We start from the raw sequence: 26,863 nt of genomic DNA on the forward strand, positions 1-26,863 counted from the left end.
TTTATAGATGTATTCTACTGTGAATAAACAAAAAACCGGCCAAGAGCGTGTCGGACATGCTCGAAATAGGGTTCCGAAGCCATTACGAAGAAATTAAGTCATATTTTTCCAAGAATTTCGTATTTTGTACGGAATATTCAAAGTTTAGGTATATTTTATACCTTAGGCTGCTATTTACTCTTAAACTACTAAAAATTCACAAGAAAACTTAACCGTTATAGTTTTCCTTGTAAGTTTGATATATTTACTACCATCCTGAATTTTTTACAAAATTTTCCACCCACCGGTTTAGATTTTAGAGGGGGGGGCGCTCGATTTTAATGAAAATTTGCACTTTAAAGTTGAATATTATGCAAACAAATCACTGGATCGAAAAATCGTTTCAGCAACCCCGTAATGATTTCAAAAGATTTATCCAATAATACCATACACTACAAGGTTGGATGAGAAAAAAAAATCACCACCAGTTTACGTCTATGGGAGGTACAATATTAAAAAAAAAAATATCGTACCAGTTTGTCGGCATATTTTACATACATCTTTGTGCAAAATAACAGCTTTCTAGCATTTATAGGCCCTGAGCAAAGCCGCGGACGGACGGACAGACAGACAGACGGACATGGCGAAACTATAAGGGTTCCTTTTTTGCCATTTTGGCTCCGGAACCCTAATAACTTTCCGATACCCAAATGAAAATAAGATTAAAAAAATCTCAACACACCCTTTACATTACAGCATACAGCACTGTTCACGTAACCGATTCGATGGCATACAGGCGGCCACCGTCGTCCCGCATGCAATGTTAACATGCCCACCTGTGTTCACTAGTAATTAAACCCTAAATAATAATTAGTAACCGTTAATTAAGTTCCAAATGATGTGTGTATCATATCCGATGGTACAAGGCTGTATGGCATTAGGCGAACAGGATGCGAGTGTGGCTGATGTTCTTTTGTTTCGCGAGTGTACGCGCCGAAGATTTCCCGTCTTTGATCACAGCAAATGCTTCTATTGGTAAGTAACTAATCAATTAGTTGAAATTGCAGAGTTAGATCAATGAATCAAAATGAATGAATACGTAGATTCCTGAGTAAAAAAATAATATTTTATTTAGTGTCCGATATTTTTAAAAATCTAACTGACGGTCTAGTTAGGTATATATACCGGGTGAGGCCTGTAATAAGAGCAAATAATTAAAACATAGATCATACTCCTCAAACTGAACAACATTAGTTCAGCGACTTTTAAAAATAATTAGTTTTTTTATTTTTATTACACTTTTAAGTTTATTCGAAGAGGCAATGTAAAGCCAAGTGCTTGATATTTATAGCGTGACAGGCGACGTCAGTTGTGTTCTGCGTACATTGATAGCAATATTTAATTTGTATGAAAAAAGGAAAAATCAAAGACTCCATTATTTTTATTAAAATTCGCTGAACTAATGTTATTCAGTTTGACGAGGACGACCAATGTTTTAATTTTTTGCTCGTATTACAGGCCACACCCGGTATATACCTAGTGCTATCCACGAAGACGCATGGTTTTGTCAAAATTAGATATTAATGTCATTGTAATAAGAACCACGGCACGCGTCATCGTCATTGGGCTAGTACCATTTCATAAAAAAATATGTAACTTCTTTCTGTGGTTCTTTGTGTGTTATAATGGTGTCCGGAAAAGAGCTTTTGTTTAGTGCGATTATTGTGATGCATTAAAATATCACAAATTATTAAAATTGTATATAATTCATTGCAATAGCCAATTCAAATGAAATCCTCGCCCGACTTGTTAGCTGCATTGTATGTATTAGAGATAAGTGGATCTATGATATTTGTCACTTCATTCAGCAACTACGACGTTTCAAATAAAAACTAAACTAAGTTTTAGTGATCTGATCACTGATCATACATTGCGTGCTTATTTATTTTATTAGGAAAAATGATCGTAATTTTTTAATAAAACATATTATTATGATTATGAAATTATGTTTTTTTGGGCCTTTACTAACTAGGTAATCTTAAAGGTTGCGATTGTAACAAAAAATACACGCTGTATTACAAGTTAATACTGAGAGATTGATTTCCTGCAAAAAATGAACCAATTTTTATTCAAAACGCTTGATCGATAAGTATATAAAACTTTATCGATATTGAATTGGGCTTACACAAATCTCACTTTTCCAGCGGTGGTTCTAGACCGTCAATACCTTGGCGAGCATTACCAGACGCTGCTGGAAGGTCTCAAGGACTACATCAAAGAGCTGGCCCGCGTCGATCTGAAGCACGGAGGAGTTGTCGTTTATTACTACTCATGGAGCACCATCAGTCTCAAGAAAGGTACTCTTACTATTTAGTCTCACAGAGGTCTATGATGCAGTAATTTTTTTTTCATCACACTTGCTCGTAAATAGTGCAGGCTACCTTGATTGCAACCCCCCAAATAAAACCCTCGACCTTAATGTGCTTGTCATGAAACCCGTGGTCGGTAAATGAGTCATTGCTCGTACAAATTTTCTTGTCATGAAGCCCAAGGTCGGTCAATGAGTCAATGCCCGTACTAATATGGTGCTGCGCCGTGCCCGTGCGCGCGCTGCTGTAGGACCACACGCACACGCGCGTCAGGCGCATGCTGCGGGAGGGGGAGGGGGAGGGCAGCGCTGCCAAGAGTGCAGCCTAAGGTATCGCCAATATTTGGAAAAAATATTTTTTTTTCTTTTAGAAATATAAAAATGTACTCGCAAATGTGATGAAAAACATTGTATGTCGCACGGGCGGTACTAGAATTACGAACATCGACTCATTAAAGCCCTTAGTCTTCGATTTCGGGCTTGTAATAAACTCTCGTTCGTAATTCCTTATTTACCGCCCTTAAGACACAATGCTCTATTATGTCACTCAGTACAATAATTAAATAAAAAATAGGTGATATCCAATTACAAACAGCATGACACTGATGTACTTTAATAAAGTTAAAGTCAAAGTCAAAATATCTTTATTCAATTTAGGCTATAACAAGCACTTATGAATGTCAAAAAAAATCTACCACCGGTTCGGAAAACCTCTGTTGAGAAGAATCCGGCAAGAAACTCAAACTCAACAAATAAAATATACATACGAGTATATGTATAATAAAAAAATAACGAACCTAAATCTAAAGTAATCTTAAAATCCTCGCCCTGCATCGTGCCCGGTTCATAAATCCCCATTATACTGGACTGGCTGCACTGCGCACTGCGCACTGCCTCTCTATAACCGCAATGGATACCTGCTGCTGTAATTTAGGAGTGGCTATCCCTCACTATTCGTATTTAAGGCTATGACTTGTATCAAACGTAAAGGGCCATAGGTATTATTTTTTATAATGTCTTAAACTTTCGTGATTTTCACTCATAGTCAAAATACCACGCACAGGACTTATCACGCTGACACACACGAGTAATATTCCATCAAGGTAGCGTACACCAAGTCCAAAGTCGCGAGGCATATTAGGACACCCAAGGATGTCGTTTCCTTCCAAACACCGGGTGTTTATAAGGTTGATTGTAGTTGTGGTAGTTCCTATATCGGACAGACGAAAAGAACAATAGCTGAGAGGGTTAAGGAACATATTGCAGCTGTTAAAAATCGCCAGATAAATATGTCAGCCATAGCCGAGCATTTATTGGAGTCAGGACTAAACCACTGGATTGAGCTTCACAATCCCAAAATTCTATCTAATTTTACTCAAGAATGGTACGTGAAGCAGTTGAAATAAAAAAGCATAAAAATTCAACCGGGACGATGGTTATAAGCTTTCATCTTCGTGGAATCCTGTTATAAATAAGTGTCGGCATCGGGATGAATATTCTGAGTGAGGGACGATCGGACGTTGTTAGTGTTGTGTGTCGGTGTGATGGGGGACAAATAAAAACGACCAAGTGCGGGTAGTTCGTGATACGAGTGCCGGTACTATTTGTGATCAAGTGCGGGTAGTTTGAAGAACTCGCGCTGCTAGGCAGACTTGACACCCCACACTTCAGTCTACTCGTGACCACGGCCACAGTAATGTTGCCGAAACGTCGTGTGTGTTAGCGTGATAAGTCCTGTGCGTGGTATTTTGACTATGGTATTATTTTTGTTTTTAAGGGCCTACGCTAGCTGACGCTGCTGCATGGAGTGGGTGGACCCTATTGAAAAATATATGAGCAACGCTAACTATACTGGATTATACCTGTCTGTACCCACACCCGCAGGCGTGCTGCACCCGCTCCTTGCACCCGGGCCATCTAGCGTAGCCCTAAAGGTGCTTTACTAGCAAATTTGTGCTCCCTACCAGGTTTCATAGCAGTGTTCAGCATAGCATCTTGCGAGGACACTTGGTCTCTGTTCTCGCGGGCGAAGGAAGAGGAACTGCTGTTGTTCGCTCTGACCGAAGTCGACTGTCCTCGTCTGCCACCAGAATCTGCCATCACCGTCACTTACACAGGTTCGTCATCAGATAATTATATCATCCCAGCCTACATACGTCCCACTGCTACGCAGAGGCGTCCTCTCAGAACAAGAGGGCTTGGGCCGTAGTTCCCACGCGGGCCCAGTGCGGATTGGGATAATTATATAATTATTATAAAATACTAATTAACTGTAGACAATTATTTAGCTCACCCGCGAGGCCGCGACCTTACGAAAGCTATAACATAAGCTGTACAAGAAATGCGTGTTCATGAAGCTCCTCCATCTCCATACTATAAGAAAGAACACACACATATTGTTATTAAAATGTAATAAACTGTTATGAAAATGATTTTGCTCCTGTCAATGAGCAGTCCCGTAAAACCAGTAAGGTTAAAATTTTCATGAACTTTCGCTCTAAAAAACCTAACAAACATAATATGTAAGTGATGCTTTTACAAACAGACCCTGGACAAGAGCTGCCGCAACTTCTACTGGATCTAAGAACAAATAAAGCATTCAATTGGAAGTCTGCAATAATCTTACACGACGATACATTAAGTAAGTGAACTATATGTATATATTTAAGTCACTGATAAACTATGTATTAACTTTTGGCTGGTTCGAAGGACCATCAAATCCGGTTCAAAGGATCAAGTTTCTTAGAATAGTTTCTTAGATAGACATATAGATTTTATTTATTGTGAAAATTGTGTACATAACACCTCACACCTATGCTCTAATTATAGTTATGGCTATAACTAAATATAACTGTTCTAAAAATTCATAACAGATAACTCAAGTTTTTTTTAAGATACCGTCTTTTGCCTTAGGAGCTAGGGCAGTAGGTAAACTTCATTTCAATAGAATCTGATAATCCTGTAGACACTAATAGCCAACTAATATGAACACCGGGTTGCCTAGGTCTTGGTGGTGTGAATATTATTCTTTTTTGATTCCTTTTTAACCCCCGACGCAAAAAGAGGGATGTTATAAGTTTGACCGCTAAGTGTGTCTGTCTGTCTGTCTGTGACACCGTAGCTTTTAAACGGGTGGACCGATTTGAATGCGGTTTTTTATTTGAAATCAGGTTTTCTAGCGATGGTTCTTATAGATTATAATCACATCAACAGGGACATATATAATTAAGTGTGCCCACGTTAGGGTGTCTTAACTGACTAGAACTCTAGAAAATTGACAGATTCTATTGAAATGTAGTTTTACATGTCTGTTAAAATAATCGAAATTGCTCTAGGTCGAGACATGGTATCTCGAGTGGTGCAGTCACTGACCTCTCTAATAGATGACGAAGACGTACCGTCTATTTCTGTGACAGTTTTCAAGATGAAACACGAGATCAACGATTACTTGAGGAAGAAAGAGATGCATAGAGTTCTGTCGAAACTACCTGTGAAACATATCGGTAAGATTCTTTCACTGATGGGCACTGGCCACTTCTCAGAAAAGGGTTGTAAATAGTTCCCGCATTAAAATATACATAAATTTCGAAAAATTTATAGACTGGGACTGATTTACATGTTTGTTATTCTGGTGCATTAATAGGTCCAAAGAGCCCCTACGCTACTTAAACTTCAGTACGGCACTAGGTCCATTGTGCCCCACTACAAAAGAAAAACAAAACTATTTAAAAAAATATAAAAGTATGGGGTCTTTTAGACCTTTCGCTGCACTGAATTGACCAACTAAAGCCTTTTTAGGGCTGGGAAATGATTATTATACTGTCAGGTGAAAATATGTTTCTCCAAAGAAGTTTGTATGGACATCGCACAGAGATATTCTTACCCGACATAATTAGTTGAATAAAACCACCGTACCTAAGTAGTAATTTTTTTATTTAACGTTGAATGATTTTTACTAAAACATTGTAAAAATAATTGTTGTATTGCATTCCGACTGTTATTTTTACTTTATTACATTTCTTATTTGGTGTCATTATCAGAAAGTTTTTTTTTTAAATCTTCTGTAGAACAGTCGTAACATTTTAATTAGTGGTCACATTCTAATTATTTATATTTTGATTTACTTACTTGGTACACTTTGTGATATATCTTAAGCCATCAATATTGATTTCTTCACCCGAGTTGAATAAATAATCCAGCTTACTTATGATCCTGTTCGATGATGCACTCGTCATTTCCGTTCACAAATTCTTCGAAACAAACACAAACATCACCTATGTAATTTAGACAATCGACTATCGCGATGTTCATATGCGAAACATCACTACCTGTGCCGCTGGCCGACACTCAGTGCTGATGGGGTCTGTATGGGGTTGAAGGTCACTTAGACCCCTTCCCGCAACGAAATGAGAAAAAAGTCAGTCAATGCGGGAGAGGGCCAATGTGCGTGCCTCTGTAAACTGAGTGTGCCACGTTATCAAAATTTAAAAGCTATACAAAAAACAATAGGTATTTGTCTCTTTTTACTACTCCAACGATTGCCCAAGTTTCCCTCCCCGCGCCGTACGAAAGTACACTATTTTCGCTGCCGCACAGAGTTTCGGCCACGCAAGGGGTCTTTTGTGCCTCTTCCCGCAGTGAACGTGATAAGGTAGTATTTTCGGCTTCGGGTTGTATATCCAATTTAAGCTATACCACCGTCGTGTATAGGTATTGTTGAGTGTTGAGCACGTAGACACCATAGTTCTATAAAATTTCAGGTGAAAACTTCATAGCAATAGTAACATCAGATGTGATGTCCACTATGGCAGAGACCGCCCGTGATCTAAGCATGATGCACACTCAGGCGCAGTGGTTGTACGTCATCTCAGACACTGACAGCCGGCACTCCAACTTGTCAGCGCTCATCAACGAGTTACATGAAGGCGAGAATGTCGCTTACATGTATAATGTTACGGAGGATCATGAGGATTGTAGAGTGAGTCAATTTAGGTCAACTTAGTTGTCTCTTTGTTCTCCTTTGTTTGCACTGCGAACAACTAATAGTTCACGGTCTAGAAAAAGGGTGCAGATAATTAAGAATAGCCCGACATTTTCATTTCACTTCGTAGAATAGTGACGGGTCAAGAAGTCTACAACGGCAGAGACCACCTGCGACCTAAGCATTAAAACGTCTACTTCTATCCATAAAATAAAAAAACTGTCTATTTCTATCTAAGACGAAAAAAAAAGGCGGGGCACTACCTACCTTTTCCACTTAAAGGACATCTGATGAGCTGTAATTTGTTTAATCATTAAGCATTCTCCACCATACTCTAGAACGGCATAATGTGCTATGCCGAAGAGATGATGACAGCGTTTGTCTTAGCGCTGGATGCAGCCGTGCAGGATGAGTTCGACGTGGCCGCGCAGGTCTCCGATGAGGAGTGGGAGGCCATACGACCCACGAAACTGCAGCGACGGGATCTGTTGCTGAAGCACATGACGGTAGAAATTATAATAAAGCCATAAGTAATATTCTTCCCTGAAACGTCGCGCAACGCACAGTCAAGGAAACTGAATCATGTTGACATCCCATACATTTGCCAAAAATATCATAGTGAAATTTGGGAATTCCTAAAATTTATATCGTGGTCTTCATTGGCATTGTACAAAGAACAACTCTCCAAAATTTTATGACTCTAAACCCAGCAGTCCCTATACCTTCAGAATATTGGAATAAAAAATAGCCTAAGTATGTGTTATTCCAGACGTCCAGCTACCTACATACCAAATTTGATCCCAATCTGTCCAGCTATTTAGCGTGAAGAAGTAACAAACAAAAATTCCCGTGGGGATTCCCAAAAAGTTACATCGTGGTTTTCATTGACGTTGTATTAAAAACAACCATACCAAACATGACTCTAAGCCCAGCGGTTATTATTTCAAGATTTTATCCCTATTCCGTGAGAATATCGGGATAAAAAGTAGCCCATGTGTTATTCCAGATGCCCAGCTATCTACATACCAAATTTCCCCGTTTTAGTGTGAAGGCGTCACAAACATACACACACACACACACACTTACACACACAAACATACAAACTTTCGCATTTGTAATATAAGTAGGATACATATAAGTAGGATGTTCTTCCTCTCTAGCTTGTTGGCAGCTCTGGTAGCAAGCCTGCAGGGCTACTATACGAAACTCGAAACCTCGAAGTTCGTGTCGTGCGGTCCCTCTGACACTTACACGTACGAGAGCGAGAGGGACGGTACGATACGAACTTCTAGTTTCGAGTTTCGTAGTAGCCCTGCTGCTTTTACTCTTTACCATTCGTGTGTCACCAGCAACACATGACAGCAAACAGCAAGTGCGGCAACTGTTCGACTTGGCGCGCCATCGCAGCAGACACCTGGGGCTCTACGTACCGCGGCTTTGTTGATACGAGTACTAGCGACAATGAGACTACTGGGGCCATTGAGAAAATTGAATTCATGCAAGTAAGTATACTCGTATTAGGAATTATTTGAGCTGTCCCGCAGGGCTACTACGAAACTCTAAACTCGAAGTTCGTGTCGTGCGGTCCCTCTCGCTCTCGTATTAAATAGTATTAAGTGTCAGAGGGACCGCACGACACGAACTTCTAGTTTCGTAGTAGCCCTGCCGATCTCGTTAAGAGCCAACCTTTCGAACAAAGCCATTGTATTCAATTATGTCCTCAAGTGCATAATCCTCAGTTTAAAATGAAATGGAATATAAGATAAAATAGCTCATTGAAATAACGACTTTATTATTTACAAAAGAGAGTTAATTTAAATAAAACTTTGTTGGCAGATAAGTATTATCTGCGAACGGGTATTTATTTTTCATCACACTTGCTCGTAAACAGTGTCGTAACATGCAGGCTACCTTGGTTGCAACCCCCCAAATAAAACCCTCGACCTTAATGTGCTTGTCATGAAACCCGTGGTCGGTAAATGAGTCATTGCGCGTACTAATTTTCTTGTCATGAAGCCCAAGGTCGGTAAATGAGTCAGTGCCCGTACTGATGGAGCTGCGCGCGCTGCTGCTGCAGGACTACATGGACCTCATGCACACGCACGTTGCGGCGCATGCCGAGGGAGGTTGAGGGCGACGTTGCCAAGAGCACAGCCTAAGGTATCGCCAATATTTGGAAGAATTATATTTTTTCTTTTACAAATATAAAATTTTACTTGCAAATGTGATGAAAAACATTGTATGTCGCACGGGCGGTACTAGAATTACGAACATCGACTCATTAAAGCCCTCAGTCTTCGACTTCGGGCTTCTAATAGACTCTCGTTCGTAATTCCTTATTTACCGCCCTTAAGACACAACGTACTATTAAAATGCACTTTCTGCTATAGACAATAAAGTCGTTATTTCAATGAACTATTTTATTTTATATTTCCGTTCATTTTAAAGTTTTAAACTTAGTATTATGCGGTTGGGGGCACAATACGAGTAAAATACAATGGCTTTGTTCGAAAGGTTGGCTGTTAACGAGATCGGGACACTTCAAATAACTCCTACTATACCTGCATGAGCAAAAGCCTACAAATCTTCAAACCGTAGCACATGTCTCAAAAATTACTGTAGCACCACCAGGTGGTAATCTAAAGGCATTAATTAAGTGTCAGTACGAGTATAAGGTGTAGGTAAGAACCTACCAGAGTGATTGCATATTATACAGTGTTCGATAACAATTGTTTCGGTCAGGTAGGCTACTGGCGCCCAACCGACGGGACGAGGTTCGACGACTTCTTGTTCCCACACATCGCCCACGGGTTCAGAGGGAAAGTCTTGCCGGTGATCACCTACCACGTAAGGCCCAATAATATAACGCATAAGAGTCTTTACAGGGACAAAACCCCCACTCAACATAGCCCGAAATAATGTGCCGTGATGATGACTTTGCTTTATCCATGGTTGCTTTATCTTTGGTATCCAATGAGCGGAACCGGAGTAACAAGGAAGCTTATAACTTCATATTCACAGGACGAAGCACGTCTATGCAGTTCATCATTGCTAGTTAAACGGAATCCGACAGTACGCTTTGCTTGCAGGAGGGTGGGCATTAAGTTTGCCGGGTCGTACGCTATGGTAGCTGCATTAGTGTATCGAGCCTTACTAGGTTTGGTTTGAATTACTTCATCCATCCCTCAAATCGTAAATAGCTTCCTCCTTGCATAGTTGTCATCATCATCATCATCATGATGACAACTATGCGAGGAGGAAGCTATTTACGATTTGAGGATTTCCTTCTTGCATAGTTGTAATGTTTTAAAAATATTCAATTCTACAGAATCCTCCGTGGACGATCCTGAAAGCCAACGAATCAGGTTCCATTTCCAGCTATACGGGCCTGATATTTGACATCGTCAATCAACTGGCAAAAAACAAAAACTTTACGTAAGTATAATTAGTTTTTTTTAAATTTACATTTTGAAACAAGCTTTTTGCTGACTGCACTTTTTGATAACTCCATATTTGTAATATAAAAGCCCAAAAAGACTATCTCACCACCAGAAGTGGGTGGAATCTAACTTACAAGATTTGAGAACAATTTGCTAAACATTGAAAAATCAATTTTTCCTGACGCTAAATAGTTAAACTACTGTTGATTTACCATTCATTAGTTCACCTTCATCTGCTACACTTTGACTCGACTTTGCAAGACACATCCAAAAAGCAATTTTCTTTATCGTTTATGAATGCATTGTACCTACGAGATTGACTGCAATGATTACTTATGATTCGGCCTGACTTATTCTTTTAGTAACTAATCAATTCATGTATTTGTAACACGTTTCAGACTCAAACTTTTGTTCCCTGGAGATATCAAAGACGCATTATCTAACAAGACTTCTGCTGAAGTAAGTTTTTCTGTGTAGGTATTTAACCCTGAATGTTTTAGAAGATTTTATTTTTATTTATAGTTACTCATTGTTAAGCTTGATAGTGATTTTGATGATGTTTCTTTTTTCTGCTGTGAATGTGCTACACACAAAATCAAATATACATATAACAAATATGATTAAGATACTGGCTTACGGGATTTCTTTTGAGTAAATTTTTCTATTAAGTATAACTTTTGTCAGATTAAAATAGAAAAAAAAAGTGAATTATATTGGCCTTTCTTGGGGGCCCCAGGGCTGGGAGCCCTGGGCACGGGCCATGGGCCCCGTGTTCCTTTATAGTAAAGACTAACCCCCTTATTCATAAACGACAATCAAACCTATTTTAGTTAAAATGCCGCTAAAATCTGGCACTTCGACATTTGTATTTTTTAGAAAGGGACAAAGCATTTGTTAGTTAACACAGGCTTGTTAAGTTTTATGAATAAGGGGGTAAGACGGTATTGTACACATTTAGGTGTTTTCAGAGCACGTATAGCCAGAGCGCAATGCTGACCATGATGGCGGTAGCCAAGGGACAGGTTGCTTTCGCTGCTGCATCGTTCACTGTGCTATCGGATAAGAACTCAGGTAAACGAAGTCCCTAGTCGTCTATTATTTCGTGAAATATAATTATGTGCCTGAATATGGCTATATATATAATACGAGTACGACCTAGTAATTCTACTAATCTTGTGAAATGATTAGTGGACGGGATTCGTCCAGTGAAATTGACGAGGTGAAGTGGGTGAAGTAAATCTTAGATTATGTTTAAGATATGGTTTTTCAGTCTGACCTTAGAATACATATAGAATAAATTAGAAACCGTGTGCGCGTCTGTTATTTTAGCCAATGCACAACTTGTATTTTTGTTATAACTAAAAACTTTAAGCGTAGTCGAAATGGGAGTGCATCAAGGATCCATTTTTAGTCCCATTCCCATACCTTGCTTATGTAAATGACCTAACTTATACGGCGAGCCAAAAATCGGGCATAGCATGCATAGTCATGTCGGGCACGATTTGAACCCAATGAAACCCTGTCCATAATATCCGTATGATTTACTGCCAATAATTTGTTGTTACTAAATTGAAGTGGATTTGAGGGTATTCAGCACGTGGTTTTAGCTTGGATGCAGAATACATTAGAGACATCTCGTTCAATCGTTGTTTATGCTAAGAGAGGTTTTAATGTTCATCATCATCATTATATCAAACTTGGGACGTACACTGTTGGACATATGTCATCCCCTAAACCTGTTGCTTCGGTCGGAAGCGGCCTGCATCCACCGTGAACCCGCGGCTTTACCAGGTCATTACTCTATCTCGTTGGTGGACATCCTACGCTGCACTTGCTAATACGCGTTCTCGATGCGAGAACTTCTAATATAACTTCTGTTCTAATGTTATCCAGGTATAAACTACACAGTTCCGGTGAGCACGCAGCCATATGCTTTCCTTATCGCGCGGCCGCGAGAGCTCAGCAGAGCCATGCTGTTCCTTCTTCCTTTCACCACCGATGTAAGTGCAGAAGGTCGCTAATCAAGCGTCCACTGTTATACCAATCGTCAGGGAGCGAAGTTTTGGTGCGGACGATGTAAAAATGACGTCATTTTGTATACAGAGTGATTATTTGCGTTTTTCGGAACTACAGTATTGGAACCCCGGGAACGCTGCAGTGCTGTCTGTCAAAAAAACTGAGATTGTGAAATTCGGTCCCGAAATAACGCGACGTACTTGTAATATGTTCGATCATCTCAGTAGATTTTTTTGTCTACAGAATTGAACTTTTTACTTCCAGACCTGGCTCTGCCTGGGCTTTGCCGTGCTCCTAATGGGTCCCACTCTCTATGTCGTGCACCGCCTCAGTCCGTACTACGAAGCCATGGGGGTCACAAGGCAAGGGGGGCTGGCCACCATACATAATTGTTTATGGTACATTTATGGTGCTCTGCTGCAGCAAGGTAGGCAAATATGTAAAATAATGCTTAGGTACTTATAAACTGGCTTCAAAGTTGCTACAAATTACAAAATTACTTTGGCTTCTACTCTTGTAGGAATTCCGAAATATCTACGATATATATATTTATTTCAAATTTTACAGGTGGTATGTACCTCCCTCGCGCGGATAGTGGCCGCCTGGTGGTCGGGACATGGTGGCTAGTAGTTCTCGTGGTGGTGACAACCTACTCCGGGAACCTGGTGGCTTTCCTCACCTTTCCGAAGCAGGAAATGCCCGTGACCACGGTGGCGGAGCTGCTGGAGAACAGTGCGCTGTACTCTTGGTCGATCAGCAAGGGAAGCTATTTGGAAATGGAATTGAAAGTATGTTCCAACACCAATATATCCGTAAGAATTCTCGCCACAGAAAGAAACGGTCGAAAATGGTTAAAAAAATAGTTTCTTGAAGCGAACTGCTTCGGATTGAAACTGAATTTTAGTAGTCGTTTTCTTTCTAGAACTCGGACGAGCCCAAATACGTTTCGCTTCTCAAACGCGCTGAACTTATATCGGAATCTTCTGGCATGGAAGGACACCTACAAACAAGTGAGTTGCTGTATCTTTTCCAGTTTATGACATGGTACCTTCAGCCAAATATGTGGTCTACCCATGGTCTACCATCCTAAGGCTGGTCATACACGTTACGGTTTGCGAGAGAGGTCGACCTGTGCAGGTATACTTGCGCAGGTCGACTGGAGCGTGTATGGGAACCGACCGGAGCAAAAACAAAAATCAATTGTTTCGAGTGACACCGCACCGCACGGTAAACCTGTAAATAGAACTGTGTAGCACCGGCTAGCTTTTTAAAATGGTGGCTTATTTGTAAAATGGTGGTTCGTGCGCGCAGGCATGTGAAGAGAAGGAAACACAGTAAGCACTTAAAACAACAATTTTAATGACTTGTACATTATATAGGAAACAATGTTATTTATAAGATTCCAATTAGAAATAGGAAATAAAAGGATCGAGTTTACAAAGAGCGTCAGAGTCGCGTATCGTAACGCGGTGTCGGTCGTACTGCGAGGGCGCGGCGGGAACGTATTTTTATCACACTTGCTCGTAAACAGTGTCGTAACATGCAGGCTACCTTGGTTGCAGGCCCCCTAATAAAACCTTCGACCTTAATGTACTTGTCACGTAACCCAAGGTCGGTAAATGAGTCATTGCGCGTACAAATTTTCTTGTCATGAAGCCCAAGGTCAAATGAGTCAATGCCCGTACTAATGCTGCAGGACCACACGCACGCGCACGCTGCGGCGCATGCTGCGAGAGGGGGAGGGGAGGGCGGCGCTACCAAGAGCGCAGCCTAAGTTATCGCCAATATTTGCAAGAATCCATACTAATATTATAAATGCGAAAGTAACTCTGTCTGTCTGTCTGTCTGTCTGTCTGTCTGTCTGTCTGTCTGTTACGCTTTCACGCAAAAACCGCTGAACCGATTTGGATGAAATTTGGTACAGAGATAGAATAGACCATGGGAAAGAACATAGGCTATCTTTTATCGCGAAAAAAAGGCTTTAAGGGGTTGAAATAGGGGGTGAAAGTTTATATGGTGGAAGTTCGTCGCTGTTGGAAATAAAACCATGAAACTTGGCATTTAGGCACTTAATAAGAAATAAGTCGGTGTGTTTTAGCTTTTTTGAAAATTTGACCTGTGAGGGGATGAAATAGGGGATGAAAGCTCATACCCTCCTAACTTACAATACAGGACGTAAGATGTCAAGAGCTCACTATGAAGAATTAGTCCTTTTGTGTTGGCAGGGTAGAATACTTATGTTTTACCAAATAATGGAAAAACAAAAAAAATTAGTTAAGATATAAAGCAATGTATTAAAATAGGTTATTTTCAGTAAACCGTAGAAGTTTCTATGTGCTATTATTGGCAGAATAGGTACCCTAAATAAATTAAATACTTTCCAAAGTTATTATTCCACGCGGACGAAGTCGCGGGCAAAAGCTAGTTATATTATAAATATAAAATTTTACTCGCAAATGTGATGAAAAACATTGTATGACGCACGGGCGGTACTAGAATTACAACATCGACTCATTAAAGCCCTCAGTCTTCGACTTCGGGCTTCTAATAGACTCTCGTTCGTAATTCCTAATTTACTGCCCTTAAGACACTATGTACTAATTGGTGCGTCCACGCACGGTACACCACGCTTAGCCGTGATTGACTGCTGGGGCTCGGCGAAGGATTCGTCCAGTCGGCGGCCCGGCATTCGAAACGTGTCGCGCGCTAGAACTGCAGACTACTGCGATACACCGGAACGTCCCCACACACGCTGGTTGACTTATACCTGCGCAATCTCTCCGAAAAACCGTAACATGTATGGCCAACTAAGGCTGTGTTTCCACTAGAGATGTGTCTGTCCTGAGATCAATCGACAACGAGAACTTTTGGGAATCGAGTTGTTACGGCGCCATGCCACTGATAGGCCACCATGTGTTCAGAATCTCCGCTGCTGATGCGCGTACGCACGCAACGCCACGTGATCATAGACTGGAAGCTGCGGCTCAGCTACCTGATGCGGGCAGAACATGTCGCCACTGACACTTGCAGTTTTTCTCTCAGTAAGTGAATACTTTCCATATTTTGCACATCATCAGCCTATAGCAGTTCACCGCAAGGACATAAGTCTCCCCAATGGGCGCCATTGCGCCCAATCCTCGGCTAGGCTCATCCAGCTTCTACCAGCAGCCTTTCGCAGATCGTCCGCTACTCCACGTGGCCGAGGGACGTCCTATACTACGTTTGCCGAGACGCGGTCTCCACTCAAGAACTCATTTACATTTTGCACAACAGATAAGGAAAAAACATAAGAAAGGCCTTTCTTGCCTGTAGTATAAAGTGTCCGTTACCTTATTTATTACAAATCAATCCGAGAATATTCGTAGCTGCTCTCTCCTCGGCTGATTGTACGTTTGGTCAAGGGTGGATCCAACTTTATAGCCAGAGGGGCCAGGGGGTTCACTTCACATGGTCAAATTGTTTAGCCAGGAGCTAGGGGTCAAAATGGTCAAATTCTATGGCCAAAGGGGGGTCACGTGGTCAAAGTCTAGTTATAACTTAGTCAAATTCTCCTCTTTTGTCGCAGGAATAAAAAAAAAAATTAGTTTAGAAAAATTGTACACTTGACAGATGGGCGTGCCTTCAGTCAATTTTCAACTTTGAGGTCATACAAATAAAATAGTTTTTACATAATCTGTAAACGTGGGTGCGGTATACTAAAAATGGCTTTATTTGTGTTATATACCTCTTTAAGCATGACTGACAAGTCTGACGTTTGACATGTAATTTTGATTTCCATTCCATTGAAATACATGATTTGATTTGTATCTAAGCAATGTTTTAATGAATATACTACAAATTGGCGACGATGGACGAACTCACACGACTACACAGAACACGTGCATCGATACGCGGCCAGTTGACGAAGCTGGAAAACCAACTTATACAAATTGACGGAAATTTTACTGACTACGAAGCCAACATAAGACTCGCAAACTTAGAAAATTATGAAAAGAAATTCGATCAGGTACAGTCAGACATCGAATGTCAAAACGAAACGGAATTCGAAGCTGAAATCGAACAGAGGTACAATACACAAGAACAAATTTTACAACTGAAACTGAAACTACAAGCACTACGCCCGCGCCACCCGCCGCGGCGCCGTCGACTCTATTCGCCACTCCGCGCAGCGAGGGCGCGCCAGACGCGACCGCCTCAACCTCAAGCTCACCCAGAATTAATTTCCAACCTTTCCAAGCAAAAGAAACGTTTAAAAATTTTGTAAATCGGTTAGAAATGTACATACAACTACATAATTACAACGACCTGCGTACAAAAACTCTGATGCTATTATCTTCTTTACCACCGGAACTACTCCAGAAGGCGTACGACCTCTGTTCACCTTCAGACCCACGCGATCTAGAGTACGAGGTACTTATCAAAACCTTAACAGAGTATTTAGACCCCAAACCGAGTATTTGGGCGTGCCAGCATAAATTTATATCACGAATGCAAGAAGTTGATGAATCTGTAATGACATACACATCAGAACTGAAGCGCTTAGCACAAGATTGTGAATTTACATGCGACAACTGCAAGAAATCTATCTGCAACAACTTTTTAACATTACAGTTTATCCGAGGACTACGCGACAGCGACATAAAAACAAAGATTTTAGAGAAGCAAACCGTAACAAATTTTGTCGACCTAGTTCGTACCGCAACTGCAATAGAACTAGCAAAATTGGATAGCGAGTTCATAACACAATCATCCAAAAGCAGCTATCAAGTAAATACCCGGTCCAAGAATCGAACGACGAACAATAAGGTACCTCTATCTATACGAGACTTACGAGGCAAATGCTTTCGTTGCGGAAGCACCGATCACCGCGCACACGACTGCAAATGCATCAACGACGTCTGCAACAAATGTCAACGTAAAGGACACGTGGCACGAGTTTGTTTACAACCAGCGAAGACTAACTACCAAATTGAAACAAAAAATTCACCAACGTTACAAGAAACGTACACAGAGGGCACCATCGATGATGATACACCATGGAACACCAATATTATCCGATCCAATAATTCGGATAAATATATGATTAACGTTTACATTGACGGTAAAAGCTCGCAAATGGAGGTGGACACAGGGGCTGCGCTGTCATCAATGTCATTCGAAGACTTCAAGAAAATTCAGTCGAGACAGAAAATATTCAAAACCGATGTCACAATGCGAACTTACACGGGAGAAATTATTAAACCTCTTGGTGTTGCTTATGTCACCTGTAAATATAAGAACCAAACATTTAACGGTAAGCTGTACATAATCAAACAAAACGTAGACCCTATTTTTGGTCGAGCGTGGATACGTTCAATAAAGCTAAACCTGGCAGAAATCAACATGGTCAAAGAGAACATGCTTCCTCAACTCGATGACCTTTTGAAAGAGTACGCGTGCGTATTTGACGGCACGTTAGGCTGCATTTCTGACTACAGAGGCCACATCGCCTTGAAGGATAATACGACACCTATCTTCATCAAGCCGAGGCGAATACCCTACGCACTAAAAGAAAAAGTAGACGAAGAAATTGAACGGCTCTGTCAACAAGGAGTCATTACAAAAGTAGATAACTCGGAGTGGGGCACGCCAGTGGTACCTATTGTTAAACCGAACGGCAGCATTAGACTATGCGCCGACTACAAGGTAACTTTAAACAAGTACATTAAAGATGAACAGTACCCGATACCCATCATCGAAGACATTCTAGCGGAGATGAACGGCGGCGAAGTTTTCTGTACATTAGACATCAGCCAGGCTTACCTACACATGCTTATGGACGAACAAAGCGCCATGATGCAGACACTGAGCACACACAAAGGCACCTACAGAGTCAACCGCCTTATGTTTGGCGTAAAGGTAGCACCCAACTTGTGGCAGAAGTTCATGGACAGATTACTACAGGGCATCACAGGTGTCAAGTGCTTCTTTGATGATGTTATCATACAAGGATCATCTGAAGAACAGTTATTTACTCGACTTAAACTCGTATTACAAAAATTTAAGGAAAGCAATTTAAAGCTTAACAAAGACAAATGTCACTTCATGCAAAAATGTATCAATTACCTCGGTCATACAATTGATAAGAACGGCCTACACAAAACAAAAGAAAAAGTCAAAGCGATTCTTGACACCAACCGTCCGAACAATGTTAATGAATTGCGGACATTTTTAGGTATGGCCAATTACTACAATAAGTTCATACCTAATCTGGCTTCAATCTCGAGTCCATTAAATAATTTATTAAAGAAAAATGAAGATTTTGTATGGTCACTAAATTGCGAAGAGGCTTTCAATAAGATTAAACAAGAAATCTTGAGTGAACGGGTTTTAGTCCATTTTGACCAGAATAAGCCCTTAGTGCTCGCTACAGACGCTTCGTGCAGCGGGCTCGGGGCAGTGCTCTCACACAGGCTGGCAGATGGGTCGGACAGGCCTATTGCATTCGCATCGCGTTCTCTCACGACCAGCGAAAAGAAATATAGCCAGATCGATAAAGAAGCAACATCAATTTTTTGGGGACTAAAAACGTTTTTCCATTACTGTTACGGCAGAAAGTTTATACTTATCACGGACCATAAACCCTTAACAACAATATTCAATCCATATAAAACATTACCTGCAATGAGCACAATGAGACTTTTCCATTACGCACATTTCTTGTCTGGTTTTGACTACACTATAGAATACAGAACATCAGCTGAAAACAGTAATGCAGACTACTTATCAAGATTTCCAGTGGACAAAATTGCTACAAACATAATTGATGTTCACTGCGCCTTTCAGATCCAACAAATTAACAACATATCAATAGACAGACAAAAGATTGCAGAAGAAACTCAAAGAGACTCAGAATACGAGGAAATACTACGGGCCTTGCAGTCAGGAACAAGTGTTACGCGACTTGGGTACAATGACAACGAACTGACGTTACAGGATGGATGCATCTTGAAAGGCACTAGGGTCATGATCCCAATCACATTAAGGCAGGCTGTTCTCCAGGACATACATACAGGACATCTCGGTGTTGTAAAAATGAAGCTCCTAGCACGAGGATTTGTATACTGGAGAAACATTGATAAAGATATCGAGGATCTAGTCAGAAAATGCCGAGAGTGTAGACTAAGCCAGAACCAGCCCGCACGAGCACCACACCACCCCTGGGAGACACCGGTAGCTCCGTGGCAGCGACTTCACGTTGATTTCGCTGGTCCTATTCTTGGTCATTCCTTATTCATCGTGGTGGACGCATTTTCAAAATGGATAGAGGTCATTCCCACTAAGACGACAACGAGCTCATGGTGCATTTCAAAATTGAAAGAACTATTCGTAACCTTTGGATACCCGGATGTAATAGTTTCAGATAACGGAAGACAGTTTGTATCAACAGAGTTCGAAGCATTTCTTAAAAATAATGGCATAGTGCATAAAACGTCTGCTCCTTACCATCCGCTACGAATGGGCAAGCGGAGCGAGCCGTACAAATTGTCAAAAGGGCGTTGCAGGCCGTGAGCGCTGACCCTGGCACTCTACAGGATAAGCTGGTGGGAATCAAGGAGCGCTTGAGAAGGACACCCAGCACCAGTACTGGCAAAAGCCCGTATGAACTTATGTTTGGAAGGGAGGAAATATGACGTCAAAGTTGAAAATTGACTGAAGGCACGCCTATCTGTCAAGTGTTAACTCCAAGAGTAATCGTACTGTACTGTTGTCTTAGACCCAGCCCAAGACCCAGGGGATAGGGGGAAGCCATGGCTCCCATGACCCCCCTGGATATGCCCATGCGTTAGGATGTTTGGGTTTGACTTTAATTTCTTTCACTTTTTTATCTTTTTTGCGCCGCTGGGCTAGAGGCTCTTGCAGCATTATTCCCCTAAGATTTTAACTGGCAGTACATCTTACAGGTGCAGAGGAGTTTATGGATGAACAAGTAGCAATGATCGTGCCAGCGGGCAGCCCCTATTTATCTGTGTTTAACAAGGAGTAAGTCGAATCAATACTCCTCTCAACACTTGCGCCTGAGAAGCGACAGCCAGGGAGAACTGGCGTAGAATTGTTCGACGTGCTACGTGACCACGACTGCTCTGCCAAGAGTATCCGACAAAGAAGGAGGAGAAGTCGAATCAATGGGCACTGGGTTTAAAATTGGGAGTATGTGGGACTATGAGTATAATGTGGGAGACGGTATTGAAAATAATGTATCGATTCGATTACCTAGTACTACATTTCTTGGGGCACATACAATACGCCTATCAAAATATTACTATGTCAGGTTAGCTTCAGAAGGTAAGGACTGGAAAAATCCTAATGAAAGTTTGTGAAGATGCTTGAATGTTTGGTTAGAGGTTTGGATGTTTGTTACTCAATCACGTCTAAACCACTGAACCGATTAAGATGAAATTCGGCATACAGATAGTTTGAGTCCCGGGGAAGGACATAAGATAGTTTTTATTCCGGAAAATTGCATAGTTTCCGCGGGAGAGCGATAAACGAATAGGTACTACGCGGACGGAGTCGCGGGCAACAGCTAATTAATATATAAAGTACAAACAAAACGAGTAGGTGTGTATAAAATCATAATTCAAAAGTTCATTTAAAAAAAATCAGGAAAATAAATTCGTAATAATTACAGTTCTTATTCCTCCTTAGTATAATCGCTTAAAATAAAAGTTTATCCAGCGTTTGGGAAACAGCCGGTTTCAGATTTTTGTACTTAATGCTTTTTTTGTTTTCTGCCTTAGAAAATAACCATTTTGTGAGAGTTTCTAAGACTAATTTTATAAAATACGATACCTGTCAAAACTACTCATTGTTATATTTACATAGTTATACTCATGCTTCAAGTTGGTATTCTTTCACAAGCATTGTATTATCAATCACAGTGAAATATGTCTAGATTAAACAAAGGACCTTAATTTGTACCGAATCTTAATTTCAGATTTCCTTACTGTAACATTATTAATGTCTTTCGTTGAAATTAATTTTCTCTAAAGTTGAAATTTCACGGTAGGTAAAAGCCTGCGCCACTTGATAACCGTTTTAGATGTGTTGGAGAAGAATTCGTTTATCCACATTCCACAGGAATTTTGAAAAGTCCTTTCTTTGATCCTCAAGGAACATGATTACCAAATAGCAAAACTATATACCGGCTATTTAGTGTACCACTATAAATAAAGCAATCCTCTTTATTACGTATCTTCCGTGAATTTCGAAAATCCTTCTAAGAGTTTATAGCTTTTATAACAATCAATACAAGTTTATCCATAGTTAGAGCGGTCATTACAACGACTCCCATCCGATCCGACCCCGTACCCGATCGTACCCGACGTCTCCGATCGGAACCCGTGAAAATACGGACATCGGGATAGTCGAAGAACTGTAGTTTGTATGTTGAAATCGGATGTCAGAAATTGGATATTATAGCGCGTAAACACCATAAAAATAGTTTTACGATTTGCTATGGATCGTATTTTCATACGAGGCATAGTGCGAAATCACTCTTAAAACTTTGTTGTGGTTGTCCGATCTTAAGAAAAGACCTCTCACTAAGAACGCCACAATTAACGACAACTTGCCACCTGAAGGGCTTCTACGAAATTCGAAAATCGATGTTCGTATCGTACCGTCCCTATCACTCTCGAATTAAATAATATCAGCGTCAGCGGGACGGTATGATACGAACTTCGATTTTAGAATTTGGTAACAGAGGCTCTGTTTCTGTTTCCGCAACTCTGGCGATATCTTCGGTTTTAGTGGGAGGCTTGCCAACGCCCCGTCTGCTGGTTCGTGGTCGCCAACGGTTATATTCTTCGAGCAATGTGGCAATTTTTACTAATCAATTCACATTAAGATTGGTTTTTTGGAATCATTTTGTATTTCGGTCATCCCGTAAAACCTAAATTGAAAATACGAACTGAAATATAGATGCACAGAAAAACCAGAAAAATAAGACCAGCACTGGGAATCGAACCCAGGTCCTCCAGCAGGTTTTGTCCAGCAATGGTGTAGCGGTATAGCACACGGCACGGAATGCCGAGGACCTGGGTTCGATTCCCAGTGCTGGTCTTATTTTTCTGGTTTTTCTGTGCATCTATATTTCAGTTTGTATTTTCAATGAATTCACATTCATATTCACAGAATAAATCGCATGCAGAAGGCGGGGCTCATCGCAAAGTGGTTGTCCGCTTACCTGCCGAAGCGCGACCGCTGCTGGAAGACCTCCTCCGTGGCCCAAGAGGTCGACAATCACACAGTGAACTTGAGCGACATGCAGGGGTCCTTCTTCGTGCTTTTTCTAGGTAAGAAGACATCATTGTTCTAAGAAAGGTTTGAAAAATCTGAAATCTACCTGGTTTCGAGGGAACCTAGGCTGAGTACAATTGCACCTACTTAGTACTTAATTCAATGGTTTTGTGTGATGTTTCTTAATTTGCACTGAATCCACATGGGAACCATTAGCCTCAGCACTATCGTCTAAGAAGTCTAAGTCTAAGAAGAGGTTTGTGTCCAGCAGTGGGCATGGGCGTACCCAGCTTCTGGCCTAGGGGGTGCAAATCAGATTTCTAGGTCAGATCACCCGCGCTTGTTTTTTCATACGGAGCAAGTTCATACATTTTCAGCGAGTGCGAGTAAAAAATTTATTTATTCATTTATTTTAATTTTTCAAACTTACAATTATCATTACAGGTTACATACCCAATGGAATAATTTAGCTAAAAAATACACAACGATTTAAATATTTTATGTAGGTACACAAAATACATGAACGCGCTCGCTCGAATCAAAAATGTAAACGAGGCGTAATATACCTGCCCCCCTTGCCCCCCCTGGGTACGCCCATGGCAGTGGGACGTAAGCAGGCTGGAGCTGAGATGAGGATAGGTTAACTAAGTAATTGAACCAGGAGTTTCTTGGCAGAGTTTAAAAACGGGAAACTCAACCAATTACCAATTTTGCCTAAGATAGCTAGCTGGAGCTGGACGGAGTTAAATAAACTGGGACAAGTCAACCAGTAGTTAACCATACGAAACAAATGATGTGACCATGGTCTTTCCGAGAGCACTTGTAGACAAAAACACTTGTAAAAAGTTTTTGCCGTCTATTTGAAAATTGATTTTTAATTTTGGCTTCGAATTCGTCAGTGTCACCTGCCCCTCTCACATTTCCATTTCACGTTTGTCACGTGTCACATTTTTGGAATAAGCGGAACTGGGACTTTTTTTAAGTGGGTGAAATACGATTTGGAAAATACTTCCCTGGTTAATAAAAAATAAATAAAAATGAAGATGTAAATCAGCATGTTCTACACAAAGATTAATATATAGTATATTTTTTATCGAGGGATTAAAATAAGCCAATATATACCCGAGGTGGTTAGCCAGACTTTTAGCCTCGAGATGAAAACTCTATTTTTCACTTCAATTGCGAGAAAAAATAGTCATTTCTGGGAAAGAATTTATACGTTTCTTATTCCCCAGTCCAGAAAAGTTTCATAGGTTTTTAAATAAAAATCTTTATAGATTTCGGCGGCAAAATATTATCAATTTTGTCTTTTGCTCTTTGCTCGACATCATAATAAAATTTTCACTATCACTTGACGACATTGTGAGAATAATCAATTTATTTTAATCGTTTATGATTTACGCTCTACAACAATTTCAATGTTTTCGCGGTAAGTATTTTTTTCCTACCAGCCACAGATATAACAAAATCGCATCGGCGAAATGGTCCATACACAAACTGGAATAAATAGAATGGCGCCACCTTCTATGCGGAGAAAGCATAGAACTAAGACCACGTAGACTAAGAACATAACATTTTCGTCATGAAAATGCTCCACACCGAACACAATCTTATTTTATGCCGAAAACTAAGCAAGTACTGGCTGTTTGAGTTTATCTGTCACTTGAAGTAAATTAAAAAAAAAATATAACTTTTACTCCCTAGGGACTAAAGTACTCACTTTACTGCCGCCTCAGGCTATATTGACCTACTTTTAGAGCATGAGAAGTGAAAAACGATTTCTTAATTTATTTGTATTCTACTCGACTTCGCAAACCGCCTGCCATCTTAATCGTAAAACTGAGGTCGTCGACTACACTCAGCGGGCACGTGTAATCGCGTAAACATCAGATGAAAACCAGTAACGTTACAAACATGTTAAATTAATTCACTATGGAACTCACTCAAAGAGTATTTACGACAGGAGGTGGTGAGCGCCTCCCTCTCTTCGATAAAATATCCTCCTGCCGCCTAGTGTCCCATAGGTCTCTACCCATTACATCGTATCATACCATGACCGTAACAACAACGTGGCAGGCAAAAATATATTCTTTGTATTGAAAAGTATTTGACTGTGCCCACTAGCACGACTCCTAATCAATGTCGCCGTCGAGTATCATTTATGCGCTTGACATTCCGTTCCAGGGCCTATGCTCCGAAATTCGAAAATTGAAGTTCGTATCGTACCGTCCCTCTCACTCTCATATAAATAGTATAAGTGTCAGAGGGACGGAACGACACGCACTTCGATTTTCGAATTTTGTAGTAGCCCCGCTGACACGCTCTTATTACGAAACGGTGTAGCTGTAGTGGGAAGGGACCTTTATTGTAATGTGGCATCGAAATTTTCCATAAGTGACATAAATTCGCATGTTCATAAATATAATACAATTTTCTACAGGATGATTACAACAATTACCTTTAGTATGCTACCGATATCGTGATCACGGTCTACCCTTGTCTACCCTTCTACCCTTGTGTTAGCTGTATGTACCTAATCAGGACGGTGGTAGAAGAGTGGAAATATAGAGAGCTCATCAATGGGAATTACGTCTAGGTCTCGCACAAAACATGTCTAATGATTAATAAGTCTACACGAGTGGCAGTAAAAAGTATAGCACAAAGGTACGCTAAAGGCAGCTTCCGTCATAGGAGCTTTGTGAACTAACTGGATACCTATTTAGCTATTTATAATTTGGTGCTCCTGATACTTTTCCGAGTGACGTATAAATTAAAGGACCATCACGACTCAACTGGCAGTCATGTCTAAGTATGCAATGACGCTCGATAATTTACAAATGGACAGTTTCGGGCTACGCCTAAGTTTCAGTCAGCAAATGACCGAAATTTCATTTTTTGATCTTGGCCGAAGCTGCCCTGAACCTTTATAAAGTCGCAGTGGCATCTTACTGATATTTTAAATGCGAAAGTTCGTGAGTATGTGTGTATGTACACTTGTTACTGCTTTACGCTAAAAAAATTAACCGTAAATGTGTAGATAGCTTGAGATCACACAGGCTACTTATTATCCCGATATTCTCACGGGATTGAAATAAAGTTTGAAATACATTTTTGAAATAATGTTTAACGCGTGCGAAGCCGCTGAGAAAGACTACATAGTGTAGTGATTCGTCTTTAATATTAGCAAGCACGTAAACAAATAGTTACATGATTTACTCAAGTAAAAACCTTTATTCCGACAGGATTCATCTCCGCAACCTCAGTGCTGTTGATCGAGTGGTTCTATCACAGAAGAAAGAGCAAGAAAGAAGACGTCGCCATTAAACCTTACGTTGAATAGTATCAAAGCATTTAACAATAAATTGCTCACTGAAACTATGAATATGTGATTTTTAATCTGTATTTATAAAGTGTAGGTGTACCTTATACAACTAACTGACAGACAATATTAATTTCATGTCTTAACACAGGGTGATAATTGTAATGTAACGGACTACCGTGCCAACGTGGAACGGTTTCGACAAACATCACCCGTTACTGTAATGTGATACGATATTTCATTACAAAGCACTGTTTTGGGCATTTACATCCTATATAACAAAGAAACTGGATAAGTAGCAAAATCTGTTTTACACAATGTGCCTGAAAAAACGTGCATGGTTGGTTGGTTGGTTTTTTAGAAAAATATGGCTCTGTCCATTGGAGGACAATTTTGCAGTGTCTAGTAGGTTTTGCCGTTGTACGGTAAAAAATTCTAGAAAACGAAATATGAGAGGTAATGGTGGATGAACGATGACA

At 40.5% G+C, this 26,863-nt stretch overlaps 1 protein-coding gene across 2 annotated transcripts; it reads left to right on the top strand.

Moving 5' to 3' along the window:
• Positions 1-805: 805 nt before the first annotated feature.
• On the top strand, positions 806-26,432 carry Ir93a (Ionotropic receptor 93a). 2 transcript variants are annotated; one of them, XM_074098855.1, is made up of 20 exons: positions 806-1,014; positions 2,184-2,336; positions 4,315-4,464; positions 4,893-4,988; positions 5,731-5,850; positions 7,108-7,325; positions 7,667-7,834; positions 8,678-8,830; positions 10,071-10,175; positions 10,657-10,763; positions 11,167-11,227; positions 11,737-11,839; positions 12,662-12,768; positions 13,049-13,211; positions 13,352-13,572; positions 13,707-13,794; positions 15,706-15,825; positions 20,728-20,806; positions 22,961-23,121; positions 26,308-26,432. In XM_074098855.1, exons 1-20 carry the CDS (start codon positions 930-932, stop codon positions 26,403-26,405), a joined length of 2,556 nt encoding a protein of 851 aa, XP_073954956.1. In that variant the 5' UTR covers positions 806-929; the 3' UTR covers positions 26,406-26,432. The 2 variants fall into 2 exon arrangements, with proteins under 2 accessions (XP_073954956.1, XP_073954955.1); XM_074098854.1 differs by having other exon boundaries at positions 807-1,014; positions 5,683-5,850.
• The last annotated feature ends 431 nt before the right edge of the window (positions 26,433-26,863 follow it).

The sequence above is a fragment of the Choristoneura fumiferana genome, chromosome 16, assembly GCF_025370935.1.
Source record: "Choristoneura fumiferana chromosome 16, NRCan_CFum_1, whole genome shotgun sequence".
Taxonomy (NCBI): Eukaryota; Metazoa; Arthropoda; class Insecta; order Lepidoptera; family Tortricidae; genus Choristoneura; species Choristoneura fumiferana.

Excerpts from the sequence above, each read along its gene's own strand:
- Ir93a (XM_074098854.1), top strand. The coding sequence starts at position 930 with ATGCGAGTGTGGCTGATGTTCTTTTGTTTCGCGAGTGTACGCGCCGAA. Across the intron at positions 4,465-4,892 it reads CATCACCGTCACTTACACAG|ACCCTGGACAAGAGCTGCCG; the intron begins GTTCGTCATCAG and ends TTTTACAAACAG. Across the intron at positions 7,835-8,677 it reads TGTTGCTGAAGCACATGACG|CAACACATGACAGCAAACAG; the intron begins GTAGAAATTATA and ends GTGTGTCACCAG.